The following is a 22,141-nucleotide window of genomic DNA, read 5'->3' as shown; positions in this document are numbered from 1 at the left end:
CAATAAGCCACATTTAACAGCCTCCCAGTGCCCCCTGACATCTAGATTCCCTCCTTTCACCAGCACTGGAGACACGCTTTGGATGAAGTCCCCTGCAAATTGTGGGCTTAGTCTGGGTCACCTGAATGGCAGGAATTTTGCACTCCCGTCTCGTATCAGCATTTTGGACATGATGAGGCAACAGCCAGAACTGTGACTGATTTTGCTCTAGGCCAAGGAAGTGGAGGCTGAGTGCCCGTACCTTCTGTCTCAAAAGGACATGTGCCAATTTCTGATCTGCAACTATTAGAACCAGCCCACAGATGAAGCAGAAGAGAGAACTATGATTACATAAGAGCACAAATGCTAACAATGGCGCAAAAGTCGAGCTAGAACAGAATGAACGAGAATGACGGTTCTGTGAGCGTCAGTGGCCAGAGATGGCATCTGTAAGGAAGAAGCAAGTAACTGAAGATTACAGAGGCACTGATGGAGAAAGTCAGCAATGCATCAAGAATAAGAAAACGGGGCTGGCGAGCAGTGGGGTACCATGAGTAGGCTAACTTTCCATCTGTTATAGGGCAGGAGAAAAAAATAATGAAAATGAGTGAGTCTGAAAATGTGATATGAGACTATGCTCAGGAAAATTCTAGAATAAAGAGCTAACTGTAAAAAAAGATGGGAGGTGACTTCAGTATGCACCTTTGCATATTTTTACATGTAACCATATGTGCCATATGGTTATAAAAGTCTATTTAGAGAGAGAGGGAAAGAGAGAACGAGAGAGAGAGAGAAAGAAAGAGAGAGAGGTAGAGGGAGAGAGAAAGGGAGGGAGGGGAAAATGGAGAGAGGGAGGGAGATAGAGAAGGAAGGAAGGAGGAAGGGAAGAGGGAGGGAAGTAGGGAGGAGAGGGAGGGAGGAGGAAAGGAGAGAGGGAGGAAGAGAGGGAGGGTGAGAAGGTGGGAGAGAGAGAGGGAGGGAGGAAAGGAGAAAGGGAGTGAGAGAAGGAGGGAGAGAGAGGAAGGGGGAGAGGGCGGGAGGGAGGGAGAGGGAGAGGTGCTTCCCCTCTGGGCAAACCTGTGCAGCGTTCGATGTCGGCGAGTCTCCACATGGTGAGCTTCTCAGTGTGGTCAGGCTGGCTGGGGTAGCCGGGTGCCGGGCGGATGCCCTCGTAGCGCAGCCTTCGCAGATCTGACATGTCCAGGCTCTCAGTGCCACAGTATGCCCACAGCTCTCTGCGCACCCTTTCATGCAGTTCCTCTGCAAAGGCCTGGGAGCCCCGAAGCAGATGTGCTGGTTAGGCAGAGAAATCAGAGCCCCCAGGATGGGTGCCCCTGCCACACTCTAAGCCAAAGCAAATCCATAGCACCCTCCGCACTGAAGCTACAGACAGGGAAATTCTGGGCTAGAGGGGCAGGACGGACTCTCAGCTCACTTGTAGTTTCATCAGTTGCTCTGCCACTCAATTTTGGTCCTGACCTGGGCTCTGACGTCTCAACCTGAGCGTTCCACGCCCTGGAATGGAGTCATTTCCCTGATAGTTCGAGAGCAGTCAGAAAGAGGAACTGGAAGCACTAAAGCTGCTAGGTCAGGTTAGGAAGATGGTTCCAAGGGCACACGCTTTGCATGCGGGAACCCTGGGTTCAGCCTCCAGCACGACATGGTCCCCTAAGCACTCCCAGGAGTAGCTTCCCAGCAGTGTCCAGGAGTATCCCTAGGACCCAACCAACCAATCACAGAAAAGCTAGTTCTACTGTTAAAACACTGAGGAAAAAGGGACAGCACCCCTGTCCAGTCCACATAAAGGAAGATGAGGATTCTACAGAAAATACAAACTTCAAACAGGGAGCTCTGAAACAGAAATAGGATTCTTATTTTGGGGGCTCCCCAGGAAAACCTCCTATCACAACAAGATATCCAGAAGAAACTGAGGCAAAGAAGTCAAGGTTGTAAGGGTAACTAACGCTATGGCACTGTGAAGGATTGTTTTGTTGTTGCTGTGGTTGTGGTTGTTTGCCCGAGAGATGACGTGCGAACAATTAAGGAATATGTGGTGGCATGAAAGTACGTGTGCTACTCCGTGCCAGGCTGTTTCACTCAGGGTGCCCCAGAGGGGGATGGGTGAGAGCCCTGTCTGCCCCGAGGGACCCAGCCCTGGCAGCTGAAAACCTCCACAATCCAACTGCCGCCATGCTCAAGGTCATTCCACATAGGTTCGTGCTGAGCCTTAAGTACAAGTGAAAATACTCATGGACCGTGCAGCCACATTTGCGGCTGTGTGACACATCATAAGATACTCTACTCATTTTCCATAAGTACCACACCACACTTGATGGGGTTCAAATAGTAGGCAACAAATCATAGAGGAAAATACATACATACATATATGTATACATAGTTTCAGATATACATATGTATATGAAAGCTCGCATCACTTAACCTTTAACATATTAGTGATACTCTAAAGAATGTCTTAATGGCCCCTGACAAAATAGAACAATCTTCACACTATCTCCTCTATGGATATTTTTTTGTAGCATTTTCAGCAGTTTTCCATGACAGACAATACAAAATATATCATTTCAGCTGTGCTTTGGGACAGTGATTGGGGCTAGGGATAGAAACATCCCAAATTTGGGGGTGGGAAAGTGTAATGTTGATGGGATTGGTGTTTGAATATTAACTGTTAATCAAATATTGTGAACCACCCTATAAAGTAAAAATAAAAAGAAAGAAAGAAAGAAAGAAAGTTTGTGTGCTGTTCAGCGCCAGCTTTGTTCCACACAGGCTAGGAGAGAGACACGATCCGAGGGGGTGTGGCCTTCTGGTGCCTCTCAGGGACTCCCCCACCCACTGGGTTCTGACCTCGTTGTTCCACTGCTTTACCTCAGCCAGCCGGTCCCCCAGCGCTTTGGCCATGATACTGCTGTAGACATCACACTCCTCCTCATAGGCCTGACTCAGCTCCTCCACCCCAAAGCAGGCGACAGCAAACAGGCCCAGGTAGTCATGGACGCCAGAGTGCAGGGGAGCGATGAAGTCGGCGAGGCAATGGTAGGGATCTGTGCTGGCAGAGTCCTTCTCAGCCTGGAGTCCAAGGAGAGGGCAGAGGGGTCATTAGCATGAAGTAGCATCAACATGGAGTGGATGGCAAATCCATGAGGGCCCACTGTAGAGGTGCTTCAAACAGGGATGTTTGTCTGTCTGGTTCACTGCTATATTCCCAACATTCATTTGTGGAATATAAAGTAACAGAATGGGAGACTAACACCCAAGGATCGTAGAAATAAGCATTGCTCCATGGCTTGGAAGCCGGTCTTACTGCAGGGGAGAAAAGGCAGCTGAGACAGAGAAGGGACCACCAAGTAAAGGATGCTAGGAGGGCCCGCTCAGGATGGGAGATGAGTGCTAAAAGTAGACTCTAGACTGAACATGATGGCAACTTAATACATTAATAAAATTACAAACCACAACACCCAAAAGGAGAGAGAGAGAGAGCAAAACGGAATGTGCTTGCCATAGAGGTGGGGGTGGATGTGTGGGAGGGTGGGAGGGTGGGAGAGATACTGGGAATATTGGTGGTGGAGAATGGGCACTGGTGGAGGGATGGGTGCTAGATCGTTGTATGACTGAAATGTAAGCACGGAAGTTTGTAAGTCTCTAACTGTACCTCATGGTGATTCATTAATAAAAAAAAAAATCACCAACATTCAGAATAGTGCCCAACAATACTGAGAAGCCAATGAATGCTTCTTGAATAAACAAATAAAATTATCATATAGCAATAATGACGAGAGAATTCACAAAGTCAAGGAACCAGATGACTTCTTCACAAGTGGCCCAAACCTTTGCCGAATGCCTCCAAGCACTGTGCTAGGAATTAGACCCTTCAACATTCATACTTTAAAAAAATTTTTTTTTCTCTATACCAAAGTGTTTTAAAGGATCAACATCAGATCCTGAAATCATGTTTGAATGGGGTCTCTAAATGTATGAAAGCCTCTTCTCGGCATCCACAGAAGCAGTTCGAGAAACTGCCAGAACTGACACCAGGGGCCATGTGCTGTCTGCCACAGGGGGGTAGGGGGGTGGCACAGGACATCCCCTAGCTGGCCTGCAATCAACCCAACAATTCAGCAGGACCCAGGTTCTCAGTCAACTCAAATCAAAATGTGATTTCTCAACACAGGGCCTGGGCCTAGCCTCCATCATCTGACAGATGCAGCTGATGGCTAATGTGTCCCCGAGATCAAGCTGACAAATGAGGTCTGCTGCAGATTTCACAATGGAGAAGCACTTCCTGAGAAGGCCAGCAACAGCTAATAATTAATACTTGTTGATGCTTACCACATTTATATAGACAAGTAATCCTCTCCACAATCCTGTAATGTAAGGGATACCTTTGGCTCCCCCTTTTTTTGGGGGGGTGACACCCAGCAATGCACAGGGGTTACTCCTGGCTCATGCACTCAGAACTACTCCTAGCAGTGGTCAGGGGACCATACGGGATGCGGGGAATCAAACCTGGGTCAGCCGGATGCAAGGCAAACACCCTACTCACTGTGCTACCCCTGGCTCCTTTTTATAGAAAGGAAATCTGGAGCAGAAAAATCTCGAATCAAACAGCTCCAGATAAGACAGTGGCTGACCTGGGGGAGACTGCTGCCGGCTCTTTGGACTGCTATCCGCATGGCAAAAGACCGACCGAGCAATTAGGGAGCAGCCGGTGCCAAAGCTCTAGAGTTATTACTTTGCTGTCTTTGGAAGTAAGCACTGCTTACCTGATGCTTGACAGAGAAAACCATGAAAGCAAAAAGGTATTTGGAAACGTTGAAAATGTCACAGATTTCAGGGACTGCTCGGCAGAGCCACTGTTCAGGTAGACCCTGACCACCAGCCATCCTTTGCTAACAAAAGCCAGAGATGCAAACAAGGCCTCCTGGCACCACCAGGAGATACAGGCCACAGAGCCTCACAGCTCTTGGGAAGAAATATTAACTAGCCAGTCACCACAGGAGAACCCCAGAATGCTAAACTGCTACAGCCAGAAATTTCCAACACGTACCAGGAGAAAGCGGCTTCTATGAGTGAGTACTATGTGTCCATTGAGAATCCATTATATTAAACACACACACACACACACACACACACACACACACACACACACACGAGAAGTTATTGATTTCCAGGTGAGTCCAGGTGAGTAGAAGTCAGAACTTACATCCCAGCCCACCTACTCTAAGTTGTCTCGTGTCTGAGCCCAAATGCAGACATGAAGCGCTTGTTCACTAAGTATGCAGTGAAGGTGTCCCTGCCCTCATTTAACTTGTGGCCATAGTCCTTGATGCTCCAGATTTAAGAATTCCTTCAGAAAAGTTGTGGCTCAAATATCTATGACTATGGCTTACACTGCATTGATAGGTAAAAGCAGCAGTGTTATCGCTTCTGAATGGCTGCAAATGGCAGTAAAACTTTGCAATAATAATTTATTGCAACCCTATTTTAGTTACCAGTGAATTCTGGCCCTGACTGCTAATTAGCTGCTATTTTCCACAGAAGCTAAAGGGACATGCTTATGCTATTTGCATCTTTTCATGTGGGGCCATACAAGAGGAAGATGCGAAGAGCCTGTTTCCTTTGTTCAGAGGAAGCCGGCAGAGTGAGAGAGAAGAGCTGGGGCTGGGCTCTCCTGGCTAAGCTCTGTGAACACCGCACAGTCTCCTGCTTTCATTCACTTCTCTGCAGACATCCCGCAAACCTTTGTTCTAGACTATCATCCTCTGGATTAGGGACCTGTCCACCTACTGTACTAATACTCATGGATGCAAATGTGTTTATGAACTAGACAACATTCATATATATGTACCGGACACTCTCAGCATGGCAGTGCTTCTCCTGCACCTGCTCAATACAAAAGTAAACACCCCACGTTGGGGGCCAGAGAGACAGGACAGTGGGTAAGGCATTTGCCCAACCTGCAGCTGACCTGGGTTTGATCCCTGGTATCCGACGTGTTCCTCCAAGCACCACAGGACTGGTTCCTGAGCACAGAGATCAGAAGGAATCCCTGAGCACTGCTGGAAGTAACCCAATCCCCTCCTCCTTCTCCCTCCCCCCAATAATCCCAGTCTGGCTGGAGCTTGTGAACTTGCCTGGCACCTAATCTCTCCCACATTCTCACAAGTGCCATGGGTTGAGACCTCTGACTGGTCATTTGGGGGAAGATGCGCATGTGGTGCTACCATTTACACAAAGTTCATGCTTGCTTACTTCACATTTTTTTCAGAACTCAAGGCAGGAAGTGAAAGCTGCATACGTGGTGGCTGTCAATAACTCTTCCTACCTGCTGCCGGAGCCCATAAAAGGTGGTGATGGGCTGGGCTGCCTGGGGAACTGCGTCCTCGGCATACAGGAGAATGTCGTCTTGGACGCTCTGTGCTGGCCAGAACCCAACCACGCCCCTGGCCTGGAGTTTCTTTTGCTTAATCAGTGCTTTCAGCATATTTTGGGCATCTTCATAGACCTTTTTAGCCTCTTCACCTATTGAAAAAAAACAAAACTAAACATTGCGAAGATGCCTGCAATAAACAACCCCGAATCCCTTCCTTTTAAGACCACTGCCTGCTCAGTCATTTCTCTCCTCACCCTCGGTTTACTCTCAAACACTCCCTCAGTATTTTTTTTCTTTTTGGGGTCACACCCAGCATTGCTCAGGGGTTACTCCTGGCTCATGCACTCAGGAATTACTCTTGGCAGTGCTTGGGGGGGGACTATATGGGATGCCAGGAATTGAACTCGGGTCAGCCATCAGCCACATACAAGGCAAGCATCCTATCCACTGTGCTATCGCTCCAGCGCCCACTCGCTATTTATTTGCCACTGGTACAGTGGAGCTGATGCGAGTTCAGTGGTTCCTGCTAAGTGCAGCTCTCATAGTCTGTTTCCCCGGCTCAAACCACTTAAGAAAGGCAGAGCGCCAAATCCGCGGCTCCCTGCGCCGTCTGTCAGTGAAGCGAAGCGGGCCAGTTCCTCCCATCTCCCATGTGCCTTTGTGCACATACACTCCCACTGACCTCACAGTGACCTCAGGGGACATGGGACTCTCTGAGAAGTTGCCAACCCCACCCTGCTCGGCGCCCCGCACATCCCCATGAGCACCGTGAGGGCCAAGCTCCCACCTGCCTTTTGGTTTCCGACACAGTCATCCTTCCCTCCCGCAGAGAGGACCATGGGGTCTCTAGTGCTTTCTGTCAAGTCTGTGGCCAGTCCAGAATTATCTGGCCAGAGTAATGCTATCTGAGGTCACCCCAGAGCAGGCAAAACTAGGGTCTTCTTCCTCGCTGTGGCTGCTGAGACACAATGACCTAATAGGCACACCACATCCAGTAAGCTGGCAGCTGGCAGCTGGCAAGGGCTATGACTTAGCCCCCTGTCTTCTCCCAGTCCACCCCATCCACCCTGCTCTGATCTGGCTACTCTTTGACTGGCCTAGGTTTGGGGGTGCGGGTAGCACGTTACCCACTCAACCATTTTGCTGAGTCAGTGACCCAAATCCTTCTCCCTAATGCGCCAGGCACAATCAACTCCTTGCAGTTCCCCTGACAGGCATATATCTGCCTGTGCCTCTCACTCTATCTCCTCTAGCCTGAATAGCCTTTTCTCCAACACAGCCTCCTGTCCCCAGTCCCAGACTCAACAGCTCCCATTTAATCTCCACAAACAAAACAAAACTGTCCTCCTGTAGTTCATCGATTTGCTCGAGCGGGCCCAGTAACGTCTCCATTGTGAGACTTCTTGTTACTGTGTTTGGCATACTGAATATTCTCGGTAGCTTGCCAGGCTCTCCGAGAGGGGCGGAGGAATCAAACCCGGCTCGGCCGGGCTGGCTGTGCGCAAGGCAAATGCCCTCCCGCTGTACTATCACTCCAGCCCATAATCTCCACAGTGCTGTTCAAACACTACTTTTCCAGGAAGTCTTCCCGACCTCCCAGGCTGAAAGGTCTGTCTTATCACTGTGTGGCAGGCAAGCCTGGGGTTGGCTCTGAAGCAGGAATCTGAATGCTACACGCATGCTATCCACTGCTGTCCACTATACCATCTAGCAAAGTTCCAGACAGCAAGAATTTAATTGTCTTTTATCTCCAGTGGCAAACAAAGCATCTACTACATAACTGATATCAATAAATATTTCTTAAAGAATGAGGGGCCAGAATGACAGTTCAGTGAGCAGGGCACTGGCCTTGTATGTGGCCGACCTGGGTTTGGTTCCCGGCACCCCATATGGTCATCCAACCCGACCAGGAGTAATTCCTGAGTGCAGAGCCAGGAGTAACCCCTGAGCATCACTAGACATGGTCCAAAAACCAAAATAAAAAAAAGAATACATAAATGCCAAGCTTAGTCTGTAAGGAATGACTGAGCAATTTAAAAAGTATTAAAGAGACAAGTCAGTAAATAATATCTTGCAGCATATTGTAAAAGGTAAAGGTAAAGGCCCTCCCGTTGATCGTCGATTTGCTCGAGCGGGCCCAGTAACGTGTCCATCGGAGACTTTGTTGTTACTGTGTTTGGCATATCGAATACTCTCGGTAGCTTGCCGGGCTCTCCGAGACAACATATAATAGCCCATATAATCCAAATGCACAGATCACCACTTGTTCTCTTATTATGTCTCAACTATGAGAACACGAAGGAAGAACTTAATTAACGAACCTACAGTTTTGTCGTTAAAGATCTTGGGAAAGCCTCGATTTGGGTATTTGCCCCGCAGCTGCCAGACATCAAAGAAAGGCTTCCAGTCAATGTAATCCACCAGCTTCTGCAGGTCATAGTCCTCGAAGACCCGGGTCCCAAGAAATGTGGGCTTCACTGGAGAAAATAAGTATCACCATCAGCACCAGCGCCAGAGCTGCCTGCCAGAGACCGTTCTGGGTCAGCTGTTTCCCAGTACCGCCTCCCTGCCAAGCATACGATTTGTTTCACGAAGACCAGAACTTCATTTTAAAATAAATTTTTAATGAATCACCGTGAGGTACAGTTACTTTCATGCTTACGTTTCAGTCATACAATGATCGAGTACCCGTCTCTCCACCAGCGCCTGTTCTCCACCACCAGTGTTCCCAGTATCCCTCCCGCCACCCCCACTCCATCCCCCCACCCACCTCTGTGGCAGGCACATTCCCTTTTATTCTTTCTCTCCTTTTGGGTGTTTTGGTTACAGGTATTAAGTGGCCATCATGTTCGGAAAGACGGAAACTTTAAATGATCACTCTGGATTCTGCAGGGAATCTTAGGTGAGCATGAACTAACAGTCTCCAGGAGGCTGACTGACTTATGCTGCCCCAGGAAACTCTTCCTGCAGCTCTTCCACCCACCCTTGTCCCTGGTCCAAGAGAAAATAAAGACCTGGATCAATCGTCACTTGTACACATAAGGGCACTCTAAAATACATGGGAACTTTCACTACAGATACATTCTTTTATAGGGAGCAGGGCATTTTATTTAATTTTTAAATTTATTTATTTATTTTTATTAGTGAAACACCTTGAGGTACAGTTGTAGACTTACAAATTTTTGTGCTTGGTTTTCAATTTTACAATGTTCAAGTACCCATCCCTACACCACTGCCCATCCTCCACCACCACTGATCCCAGTAACCCCTCCCACCCCCCATCCTTCCCATCACACCCTGCCTCTGTGGCAGGGCATTCCCCTTTGTTCTCTCTCTACTTCTGGGTGCTGTGGTTTGCAAAAGAGGCACTGAGAGGCAATCATACTCGGTCTACAGTCTACTTTCAGCATCCTGGGAGGATCCTCCCAACACCCTTTATTTGGAGGGAGCAGGGCATTTTAAAGTAGCTAGTGGGTATATCTGAGTACTCAGAAAATGGTTCATTATCCACCTCCTCAGAGATGAGGCCATCAGGCAGGCGGGCTATATCTCCCACCAAGCCCAAGGCGGGGGTCACAAGCGTCAGACAACTTGGCCGCCAACTTGCTGTCTCACCTTCACACTTTTGTTTTTCTGTTCTGTGGGGAGCAGGGACCTCTGGGACCAGAGAACTGACACTACACCAATCTCAGATGCTCCGAGATAACACACAGCATCTCAGGAGAATTTTTCTCTTATGAGATAGTCAAGGAGAGCAAAGGAAAAGTAAAGAAAAAGGAGAAGAAGCTTAATCCTGCATGCAAAATCACAGCCTTCTCAATATATGTTCACAGGACCCTGTCCTGTTGGTTCCTAGTCAGTAATTTATTACACAGACCCCTTCTTTATACTCGCTTATGTCACTCTGTTTGGTAACTGAAAAAGATTACAGCCATCCTCCTGGGTAAAGTCTTCTGTGATGGCCCTGGGAGATTTCTCGAAGGGGTGGAGCATGTGGCTGGCAGGTCCAAGACCCCCAAGTCTGAGCTCTGGCTCTGTGTAGCCCCCAAGCATCTCCAGGCATGGTCTGATGAGCTCAAGTACCAAGGGGCTGGAGCAGCACCACATTGCTGGGTTATAGTCCCAACTGTCAGATGCAGGGGCTGAAGCAATAGCACAGGGGGTAGGGTGTTTGCCTTGCATGTGGCCAGCCCGGGTTAGATTCCCAGCATCCCATATGATCTCCTGAGCACCGTCAGGGGTAATTCCTGAGTGCAGAGCCAGGAATAATCCCTGAGCATGGCCAGATGTGACCCAAAAAGGAAAAAAAAAAACCTGTCATATGTGGATCACTCCGGCAGGCTGAGTCTCAGCGAAAATGACACCCACTCACCCAAGCAGGGAGCACCTCCCCAGCCCCACCAAAATAAAGTTTCTTCTGCTCTGGAAAAGCAGATGAGAAATGTACTACTGCATAGAAAAGGAAGACTGTTACTCTAAAACGTGTTATCTTCCAGAGTTGAAGATCTGTTTGAGGTTTAACTATCAAAGGGCCTTGAGAGAAGAAGCCGTCTTTATCCCTTTATTCACTTTTAGTGTCTAAAACTGGGCTGGTATCAAAACACTTTTGAGGCCTGAGCCTCAAGGATTTGCTGTCCCTCAGACAATCATTCCAGAAACTTGCCAAGCACTGTTTACCCAAAGAAATGTTTTGGATGTTTGATTGGTTAAAACAATCTCCTTGTGATATTTTTATCGATCTCACAGTGAAAAAGACATATGTGTGTGTACACACACATATATGTATACACACACACACACACACACACACACACACATATTGCTTGGGCTATTGGAGTGATTCTGAGTTTCCTAAGGTTTCTGACAGAGTGTTTTATACGTGTAACATTTCCATCAAGCAACTCCCGTTTCAAACATCAGAAACTGTTTCAGGTCACTGAGGAAAGACAGAACCAGGAGCAGAGCTGGAATCAGAAGCCTGGCCTCCCACCCTGCAGCATGTCCCGTATTCCTTCCACTGAAGCACTCAGTGGGAATAAAATCTGAACCCAGACCCTACATTTTTAGTCTGATCCGCACAATTCCGTGGAGATGTGCACAACAACACAGATGTCACGAGCAATGAAAGTGGATTTTGAGATTTTACCTTGGAAATTTGGATTCGATTAATACAACCTGTGTTCACCCTGTCTCAATTTTGCATTTGTATCTTGTGTCTCTTTGAGCCTGTTAAAGCATCTTATAGTTTATTCCATCCTTGAGCAAGTCAAGAAAAGAGGCTAGAAAAAAAACAGAATGAGGAAACAAAAGAGAAAGATGAAAGGAAAGAGATAGAGAGAGAGAGGAGAGAGACATACACAGAGACACACACACAGAGAGAGAGGGAGGTGGTAAATAGGGAAAAACAGTGGCCCTGCTTTGCTCTATGTATGGGAGCTTTTTCAGCATCTGACCCACATCTGCATCGGACCTGCTTGCAGACCCAGCAGCATCAAACCAGACCATTGAGACGGGTCTCTTAGACTTGCTTCTAGTTTGAGGTGGGGAGGGAGGGGGAGGGAATGAAGCAGGGTGGGAGGTGCCCACTCCATTACAGCACAGTGTATGGGCATAGAATTCAGGTCAGAAATAGAATCCTGGTAACCTTTCAAGGTATTACCCAAAACGGTCTCATCAGATTAAAATAGTCACAGTCACTGCAGAGCTGTGTCAAGGACCCAGCTGCCGAGGACCTAACCAGGACAGGCTTCAGTTCCCTGTAGATGGAGATCTGCTTATTTTCATTTTCTATCATCATTGTCACTCATCATGGTTATACACCACTCAGAGTTTCTGGCTGGATACAGGGTTAACGCTGACTAAATGCAAACATCTCTTCAGCTCATGATTGCTACCTACAGCCTTTCTCAAAGCAATCGCCAAACTGACCTGGGTGAGGCTCTGACAGCCAGTCAATGTGGAAACCGTTTTTTCTGGCTTGACTTAATGTTAAGTATCTTCTCTCCTAAGGGAGGGAAAAATTGTTTAGTCAGAAACTGTCAGCTTTTTAGATGCTGCTATGAAGATATGCTCAAGAAAGCCAGTACATAAGCTTTGTAAGAAATTAATGCTTGGGGGCCAGAGTGATAGTACAGCCGGTAGGGCATTTGCCTTGCACGCGGCCAACCCAGATTCAATCCCGGCATCCCATATGGTCCCCTAAGCACCACCAGGAGTAATTCCTGAGCTCAGAGCCAGGAGTAACTCCTGAGCATCGCTGGGTGTGACCCCCACCCCCCTCAAAAAAAAGAAAAGAGGGGGGTATGGTGCTGCCAGTAGGTCAATCTGTACCTGTGAGGTGAGTGCATCAGCAGCCTGATGGCAATGTCAGACTTTCAGATACCCCCAAATTGCTGCTGTGCCTTTGGCTAGACCCCAAATACTTGGGGCAAAGTTTACCAAGAAAGTAAACGGCCAAAAGTTAGGTATGTGGGAGACACACCCACAAACCACCTTTGGCTCAGCTATATAATTGGAGGCATGGCCTCTCTGGTTCCTGATCGAACTGCTTAATGGCCATGATCCCAGAGTCTCAGAAATGAATCTCGGAACCCAAAGGCTTTTGGCAGAAATGCATCCTGCATTAGGTTACTGGTGCTGGGCCACTCCAGGTGGGAATAGGTTTCGTGCCTTGGCCTGTTCCCCCTGGTAGCCTGGTGACCACCATCCTCCAGAGGCCACTGGACAGTCAGGTTTGGGCCTGCAGTGTCAAGACACACGGGGCCTCACCACATGGGGGTGGAGACGACTCTTTCTCCCCATCTCAATGAGACCCCGAGTCGCTGCCTACAAACGACCTCTCTGGCTCCTGATCAAGCTGATTAATAGCCATGATACCAGAGACTCAGAAACAAATCTTGAAACCCAGCGGCTTTTGGCAGAAATGCATCTGGACTACATACAAGGTGGCTGCCGGCTCAGAGCTTATTGGAAAGCCAGGTATGAGCAGGCAGTGACGGGGCAACTGCAGTCTCATGGGAAGGGGGGCAGCACCGGCTCGTCCTTCACTCCCTACCAAGGTCATGAGTTGCCCCCCACAAGTGGCTCTCTGGCACAGCCATGGCTCCAGAGGCAAAAGGACTGAATCCAGAGCCTGGCAGCTTGCGGCAGAAAAGTGAATGGACCATGCGTTAAACTACGGTGCCATGCCTCCCCAGGAGGTAAAGGGTGTTGCTCCCCTCTGCCTTCCCTCCCTCCCCCCCCCCCCCCCACCCCCGGCAGCAAGGTGGCTGCCACCTCAGAGCGTATTGGAAAGCCAGGTATGAGCTGGCGGTGACGGGGCAACTGCAGTCTCAGGAGGAGGGCAGTACTGGCTCGTCCTTCATGCCTTACTGAGGTCACGTGTTGCCCCCCACAAGCGCTCTCTGAGAGGCAAAAGGACTTAATCCAGAACCCGGCAGCTTGCGGCAGAAAAGTGAATGGACCATGCATTAAACTACGGTGCCATGCCTCCCCAGGAGGGAAAGAGTGTTGCTCCCTTCCGCCTTTTTCCCCCCTGGCATCAAGGTAGCCACCACCTCAGAGCTTATAGGAAAGCCAGGTATGAGCAGGCGGTGACGGGGCAACTGCAGTCTCATGGGAAGGAGGGCGGTACCGGCTCGTCCTTCACGCCCTACCAAGATCATGAGTTGCCCCCCACAAGCGGCTCTCTGGCATGGCCATGACTCCAGAGGCAAAAGGACTCAGGCCAGAGTCCAGCAGCTTGCGGCAGAAAAGTGAATGGACCATGCATTAAACTACGGCGCCATGCCTCCCTGGGAGGGAAAGGGTGTTGCTCCCTTCCACCTTTTTCCCCCCTGGCAGCAAGGTGGCCACCGCCTCAGAGCTTATAGGAAAGTCAGGTACGAGCCAGCAGTGATGGGGCAACTGCAGTCTCATGGGAAGGGGGGCGGTACCGGCACGTCCTTCACGCCCTACTGAGGTCATGAGTTACCCCCAACGAGCGGCTCTCTGGCACAGCCATAACACCGGACACACAGAAACCAATCTCGTAATTATCTGGCTCTTTGCAGAAATCCAAAATCATGGCCGCATGACATTATATGATTCTCATAACTAGCTATAGAAAACAAAATATTTCACAATGCCTTTTCAGGAATTCTGATTGGTTGGGGAGAAATTCTAAACAATAATGGTGCATCTTTTGTCAAAATAATGAATGTAATCAATGTAGAGAAGAGTTAAGTAGAAATCATCTGCCTCACAGGCATTTGGAGGTGTGGGAGGGGGGTATACTGGGATTCTTGGTGGTGAAAAATGAGTACTGGTGAAGGGAGAGCTGTTTGATCATGGTATGATGGAGACTTAAACCTGAAAGCTTTGTAACTTTTCCCACAGTGATTCAATAAATAAATATAAAAAAGAAAAAAAAATAAAGAAAAAAAATTAAGGTGGAGTTCATGCCCAATTCAATCAGCTAATCAGTTGCTGAATAAATAGCAGTACTCCTACAAAAAAAAAATAAGAAAGAAAAGAAATTAATGCTTGGGGGCAGGAGAGATAGTAGAGCAGGTAGAGTGCTTGCCATGCACATGGCCATCATCCCATATGGTCTCCTGAGCACTGCCAGAATGATTCCTGCGTGAGAGCCAGGAGCAGTCCCTGAGCATGTCTGGGTATGCCCCAGAAACCAAAAGAAATTTTTTAAAAAGAGAGAAAGAAAGAAATGAATCCCTGGGCTTCTGAGTAGGGTGTAGAGTGCTTACCTCGCACACAGCTGACTTAGGTTTTACCCCCAGCACCACATATGGTTTCCTGAGCCCTGCCAGGGGTAATCCCTGAGTAAAGAGCCAGGAGGAGGCCTCAGCATTGCTGGTGTGGCCCAAGCATTAATATAAATAAATAATTATGTTTAATATTGTGAAAAATAATGATGCCAACGACTCAGGAATGTCAGTTGTCTTCTTTTCATTCATTATTTCAGTTCACTTGCCTATTCACCCACACAATAACCCAGCCTCTGACACAGTGAACCAAGAAATACCCCCCACAAAATGTCTCAAGAGTACTTATGCCAACTCTATGGATTCCCTGGGACACTGCACAGTCATGAGAGGAAACCAGGGAGAGAGGCTGACAATGGACCTGTGTAATATCTTCACTGTTCCCTCAAAAACAAGGGTTAGAGGTTAGAGCTGGAGGGATAGCACAGCAGATAAGGCACTTGCTTTGCATGTGGCTGACCCGGATAGTCCCCCGATGACCCTAGCAGTGATCCCTGATCAAACGGCCAAGATTGTGCTCTGAGTACTTCCACGTGTGGCCCTAAAATCAAACAAACTGAAAAACCAAAACCAAAACCAAAACCTGGGGTCTCTAGGAGAGGTCATTTCAGTAAACTGTCTCAGTTCATTTTCTGCTAGAAATAAGCTCATGTTTTGTTCATTCTCATAATTTCCAGTATTGAGCACAGTACCTAATATGGGTATGTATCGCATACCTACTAGGTATGCAATAAATTGAATAATTAGAATTAATCTTCATATAAGAAAAAATTATGGGGAAAAGTGAAGAACTCTGAATTGAGCTAGAAAACAAAACATCCCTAAAATGATCATTCTAAAAAATAGTAAAGTCACATAAAAAGCTGTAGAAACATTTTATAACTCCAACAAGCAAAGATCCGTCTGTCACTTACCTTGAGAGACTCATAATGGTCTTGTCTAATGTCTTCATATTCTTCTGTGATCTCCTCAAAGTAGTCATCCTTCAGATTCTCATCTAATAGCTGAGAACACTGAAAATGCAAGATCAAAGTTCGTAACCACAGGACAGCAAAAGGAGATAAAGCACATCCTTCATTGAGCTCTCCCATGTCAACATTGTCAATCCCTTCACAACTCTGCTCATTCCTGCATGGAACGGCAGCAAAATGTTAACTTTAAAAAGTAGACCTGGCATTGAAAGACTGCACTCATTTGTGGAATATAAAGTAACGGAATGGGAGACTAACACCTAAGAATAGTAAAGATAAGGACCAGGGGGATTACTCCATAGCTTCGAAGCCGGCCTCACATGCTGGGGGAAAAGGCAGCTCAGATAGAGAAGGGAACACCAAGTAAAGGGTGCTAGGAGGGCCCGCTCGGGATGGGAGATGCATGCTGAAAACAGACTACAAACCAAACATGATGGCCACTCAATACTTCTATTGCAAACCACAACACCCAAAAGGAGAGACAGAACAAAAGGGAATGCCCTGCCACAGAGGCAGCCTGGCTGAGCCAGGTTCAATTCCTCCTCCCCTCTCAGAGGTGGCAAGCTACCGAGAGAATCTCACCCGCACAGCAAGCTACTCATGACATATTCAATATGCCAAACACAGTAACAACAACTCTCACAATGGAGACGTTACTGGGCCTGCTCGAGCAAATCGATGAATAACGGGAGGACCGTGCCCGTGACCGTGATAGTGCTTGGCACATACAAATTACATGCTTCCCAAAGATTTGCTGGAGGACTACATGCTCAACTGTGAGCGTCTATCAAAATAAGAAAAGAAAGGGATTGGGGCTGGAGAGACCGTACAACAGGTAAGGCGTTTGCCTTGCAGTGGTTCCGTCCCTGGTATCCCATATGGTCCCCCAAGATCACCAGAAATGATTCCTGAGTACAGAGCCAAGAATAAGCCCTGAGCATCTCTGGGTGTGTCCCCCAAACAAACAAACAAACAAACAGAAGATTAGTAAATTGCTTTTGGTGCTGGAGCAATAGTACAGTGGCTAGACCACTTGCTTTGCAGGTAGCCAAGCTGGGTTTGATCCCCAGCACCCCATGTGGTCCTTTGAGCCCAAAAGGAGTGATCCCTAAGCACAAAGCCAGGAGTAAGCCCTGCATACTGTTGAGTATGGCCCTCCCGCCACCAAAAAAAAAAAAAAAAGAAAGAAAATAAGAAACAGATCATATGAGAATTGTGAGACTAACTCAATAAATTATAAAACTGGACTCTCTAAATATTCTTTAATATTGAAAAAAGAATAGCTACTAGTAAAGTTAAAAACAATTACAAAGAAAGGAAGATATGGCTGTTACCAATGCATATATCAGTTCAAACACTACAGCATTGCCTCATCACTGCATCTTTCAGAAGGGATTTCTAACATACAGCAAGGTACGGAGCTGAATAACATTGTCTGTGTTGCAGAAGTTAGACTAGATAGTGGTTGAAGTCCAGTTGCTAGCTTCAACTATCTATGATCCTATGTAAATTTTCTAAGTATAACAATTGAATAAATTACAAAAAAGTGAGTACAATGCTCAGTTCAGCCCATACGCTAAAATTACAATGCTACAAAAAAGATTAGCGTAGCCTCTATACAGAGACGGCACTCAAAGTCACAAAGTTGTGAAGTGTTCCACATCCAATCATTACCATCATCTTGTTTAGAAATAAAATCAGAGAAGGCCAGCTTAAAAATAGAACCCCCAAAGGCACTCACATCACAGTACTGCTAGTTGCACTCAAGCCTGACCTCAACCAAGTTTTCACTGAGGAAACCCAGCAGAGCTAAACAAAAACAACTCCTGAACTCTCCAAAGTACAGGTAAAGGAGTATTTTAAAACACTCTTGCAAGGGGGTGGAACAATAGTACACTGGGTAGGGTACTTGCCTGGCATACGGTCCACCTGGGTTCAACCCCTGGCATCCCACATATTCCCTGCCCGGAGTGTTCCCCAAGTGCAGAGCCAGGAGTAAGCCCTGAGTATCACTGGGTGTGGCCTCCAAACCAAAAATAAAACTCTCTCTCTATATACACACACACACACACACACATACATATTTATGTGTGTATATATATATAAAGTAAAGGTAAAGGCCCTCCCGTTGATCGTCGATTTGCTCGAGCGGGCCCAGTAACGTCTCCATTGGAGACTTTGTTGTTACTGTGTCTGGCATATCGAATACTCTCGGTAGCTTGCCGGGCTCTCCGAGAGGGGCGGAGGAATCGAACTCGGGTCGGCCATGTTGGCCGCTTGTAAGGCGAACGCCCTACCCGCTGTGCTAAATTTAAAAATAATAAAACATTTGCATTCAACTAGACATGAAACGATGAGAAGATAAAACTCAATTTCCTTAATTAACACTCAAAGACTGTACTAATACCCTAGCACAGGCACCATGTGTATATAGAGAGCATATAAAGCAATGGTGTGTTGGCACCTTCCACATTCCCACACAGCCCTCTTGCTCCGAGAGTAACAGTGACAAGCCCCTCACTGCCCAGGATGACTTGTTTGATAGAAACAAGTTTAGGGCCAATTTTGAGCACTGACCCACCTTCCACAATATCACTGTTCTTATGTTTTCCCACCGACCACTCCTTTTCTTTTTGAATTGTCACAGCAAATAGCATGAGAAAGAATAAGCTGAAAATAGATTTTATAATTTTCAAAGAACCCAATATTGGTACCTTGGTTTTTATTTAAGAAAAGACAGGAAGTGAGATTCATCCTTAGGTGTAAGTTGCTACTGTATTGTAGCCATAAAGCTGGAATCTTTCAAATATATGGGGGAATTAAGTCAGAGCACGTCCCAGGTCATATTCATGCAATTAAAGTCAGACTGAACCAACAAGTCACCTAAACAACCTGTACCAATGATCCATGAAAAAAATGTCACTAGCACTTATCCAAATAATTGCTTATCAGCCACATGCTTGAGTCATATAAACATGTGGGCATTTTCTTTGTATGAGAGAAGTGGAACTGTCCAGCTGACCTAAACCATAAAGAACACGACGCCCATGCCTTGCTCGTTCTCTGCCTGCCTTTCAGCTTCAAGATGCTGAAGGAGTTTATCCTCGAAATGGAACTGAAGGCCAGCTCCTCCTCAGCTCAAGTCCTTCCCCTCCCTAGAGGGGTGAGTCACCCTGTACTTAAACGGTCCAAAAGACTGATCTCCAAATGGAATTGTACAGCCATTCATTAGCATATGAAGATGGTAATGAGACTTTAAAAAAGGTCTCACCATGGGCCTTATATAAGTACTTTATGAAATGCAACTCAAATATAAGATACAGGAATCACTATTTGAAAAATAAACGGTAGGAATCATTTATTTGCACATGCAATTTATGAATCCAGTCTGGTTTAATCAAAATCAACATCTCTTTTTAATAAATAAAGGAAAATTTAAAGACACTGGCATGAGAAAGAATAAGCTGAAAATAGATTTTATAATTTTCAAAGAACCCAATATTGGTACCTTGGTTTTTATTTAAGAAAGAACAGGAAGTGAGATTCATCCTTAGGTGTAAGTTGCTACTGTATTTTAGCCATTCAGGGAGCCAGAATGATAGCATAGCGAGTAGAGTGTTTGCCTCACACTTGACCAACCCAGATTTGATCCCGGTACCCCACATGGTCCCCTGAGTCCTGCCAAGAGTGGTCAATGAGCACAGAGCCAGGAGAAAGCCCTGAGCATTGCTGGGGGTGCCCCCCAAAACAAAAACAAAACAAAAATTGAATGTAGCTTAGAGTAAGCACATCTCCATCAGCACTTGAAACACACAAGAGATGTGTGGCCTCAGGAGAATTACTGATCTCCTCACTTCTTCTGTTCCTCATCTCTAAAATGGGAGAAAACAAAACTATCTATTTTATGAGGATCAAGTAAAATAATCCATGTAAAGCACAGTTAGTACTGTCACCAGCACTCTACAGATTTTTTTTTAAGTATTAGCAATTGCTGTATAACTTACATACAAGTAAACTCATAGTCGTGGAGGAATCCTTTTGGAACATGGCTCTGGGAAGATTGCTACCCTACCTCAAGCTGCATGCCATTGCCAAGAATTCCCACAAATCAGCAGCCTCCCAGCAACTTTCCACATGGGCAGCATGGGAAGGCTCGACCAAACCTGGGGCTTTTCTAGAAACATCCCTTGGATGGGAACCAAAAGTCGGGCCTATGAGGAGAAGGGACTAGTTGGCTCTTACTCATACCATACTCAGTTCCCAGATAAGCTAGCCCCTGAAAACAAGGCGTTGTGGTTACAACAGAGATGGAAACCATGGGGCTACGTGGTCAGCAAGAAGAAAGGAAAGCGAGAGCCCTTAGGTTCTTTAAATTTACTGAGGAAAGAATCTCGAACTCTGGGTTTTGAATATCCAGTCAATGTTTTTTCAGCCTCTGGGTAAAGTCAACTGGCCCACTTCCAGGTTAAATGTTTTTCTATCTCAAAATAGTTTTTTTTTTTTTAAAGAAAAGAAGTTCTACATTCCATTTAGCTCTAGCATGGAGTTAAAATTAGGTATCTAATCATATTTGCCATGGCTGGAATCTCTCTGGATTCACGTCAAGGTCAAAGGTACCGGGCAGGGGCTGGAGCGATAGCACAGCAGGTAGGGTGTTTGCCTTGCACGTGGCTGACCTGGGTTCGATTCCCAGCATCCCATATGGTCCCCCAAGCACCACCAGGAGTAATTCCTGAGTGCATGAGCCAGGAATAACCCCTCAGCATCACCGGGTGTGGCCCCAAAAGAAAACAAAAACTCAAAACAAAAACCCCATAAAACAAAACACACAACAAAAGAAAAAACAAATAGCACAGATAACAAATTGTCACAGACTGTATAGTTTAAAATAAAGATTAGGAAGCCCTAGAGATAGTTTGGCAGACAGGACACTTGTCTTGCAGCTGACCTGGGTTTGATTCTAGCATCCCATATGGTTCCCCAGCACTGCTAGGAGTGACTTCTGAGAGCAGAACCAGGAATAACCCTATGCAATGCTGGGTGTGACCCAAAAAGCAAAAAAAAAAAAAAAAAAAAAAGGTATTGGGCAATTCATGTTAACTCTGACCAGAACCCCAGAACCCCTGCTTCTGGTTCAAGTCTCCAAAAGCACAAGCCACACTTGCCACCACTCCTGCCAGGGATACCATGAGAAGCCAGAGGCCTAGACTATTCTTTCACGTTTTGCTTTTTTTAATTTTAAAATATGATTGATTGGCCACAAACAAACAATTGATTTTTTTTTCAAACAGTAGACCTTGATTGCCCCCTAATTCCTAATGCTCGCTCTCCTCTCTCTCTCTCTCTCTCTCTCTCTTTCTCTCCCTCTCTCTCTCTCTCTCTACTCTCTCTTTACCACACATCTGAAGTAAATGCAAGGTCCCACACTTACCACCACCACACTCTTAGAGGCATCCAGGACATGGATTACAGGTGCGCTGTAGCGAGGAGCAATTTTTACTGCAGTGTGGGTTCTGTAAAGAGGGGTCAGAGCAAAGGCACATCCATCAGTGCTGACGGTTCTACAACTCCCGCTTAGAACCAAGAGAGATAAAGGGTTGCTACAGTGCTTTCCAGAGAACAATCTTCAGGTATCTATACATACTGAACAACAAATTTCCTCTGTAAGACAAGAGTCACTTTCTCCTGACCCTAGAAGGGAAAGCCAACAGGGAAGGCCATGGACTTGGCCTCGGCTATAATGCAGTCTGTGATAAGAACAGAGATTCAGATCTCTGCCAGTGGAGGAAAACCCGGCGACCTTATTCGGTTAGGAGCATGGCTGAACCTACAGCCTTAACTAGAACAGGCAATTTGCACTTTGCTGCCATAAAGTCCAAGTTGAGTTCCTGCCTGCAAATGAGCTGGGATAGCAGCCAGAGCACTGGAGGAATCCAATCCTCAGCAGGGGAGAGAGGACATTACTCTCTTGCTGTTCCCTGACATCCAAAGACTACCGCACTCCTCAGCTCCAACCCTAGTTTGGACATGTAGCAAGG

The 22,141-nt window shown here is 46.7% G+C and overlaps 1 protein-coding gene across 1 annotated transcript in view; it reads right to left on the bottom strand.

The window, feature by feature from the left end:
- Nucleotides 1-22,141, bottom strand: part of MTR (5-methyltetrahydrofolate-homocysteine methyltransferase) — a 124,922-nt gene that overhangs the window by 1,879 nt on the left and 100,902 nt on the right. The window contains exons 25-31 of the mRNA XM_056113598.1: nucleotides 21,535-21,616; nucleotides 16,047-16,145; nucleotides 12,299-12,374; nucleotides 8,692-8,847; nucleotides 6,323-6,519; nucleotides 2,866-3,066; nucleotides 1,057-1,249 (exon numbers count right to left, since the gene is read on the bottom strand). Of these exons, the coding sequence (XP_055969573.1) occupies nucleotides 1,057-1,249; nucleotides 2,866-3,066; nucleotides 6,323-6,519; nucleotides 8,692-8,847; nucleotides 12,299-12,374; nucleotides 16,047-16,145; nucleotides 21,535-21,616 (1,004 nt within the window). The remainder of the gene's footprint in view (nucleotides 1-1,056; nucleotides 1,250-2,865; nucleotides 3,067-6,322; nucleotides 6,520-8,691; nucleotides 8,848-12,298; nucleotides 12,375-16,046; nucleotides 16,146-21,534; nucleotides 21,617-22,141) is intronic.

The sequence above is a fragment of the Sorex fumeus genome, unplaced genomic scaffold (assembly GCF_029834395.1).
Source record: "Sorex fumeus unplaced genomic scaffold, SorFum_2.1 ptg000021l, whole genome shotgun sequence".
NCBI lineage: Eukaryota > Metazoa > Chordata > Mammalia > Eulipotyphla > Soricidae > Sorex > Sorex fumeus.
Note: the sequence above shows the minus strand (reverse complement) of the source record. Positions and strands in the feature narration are given on the sequence as shown.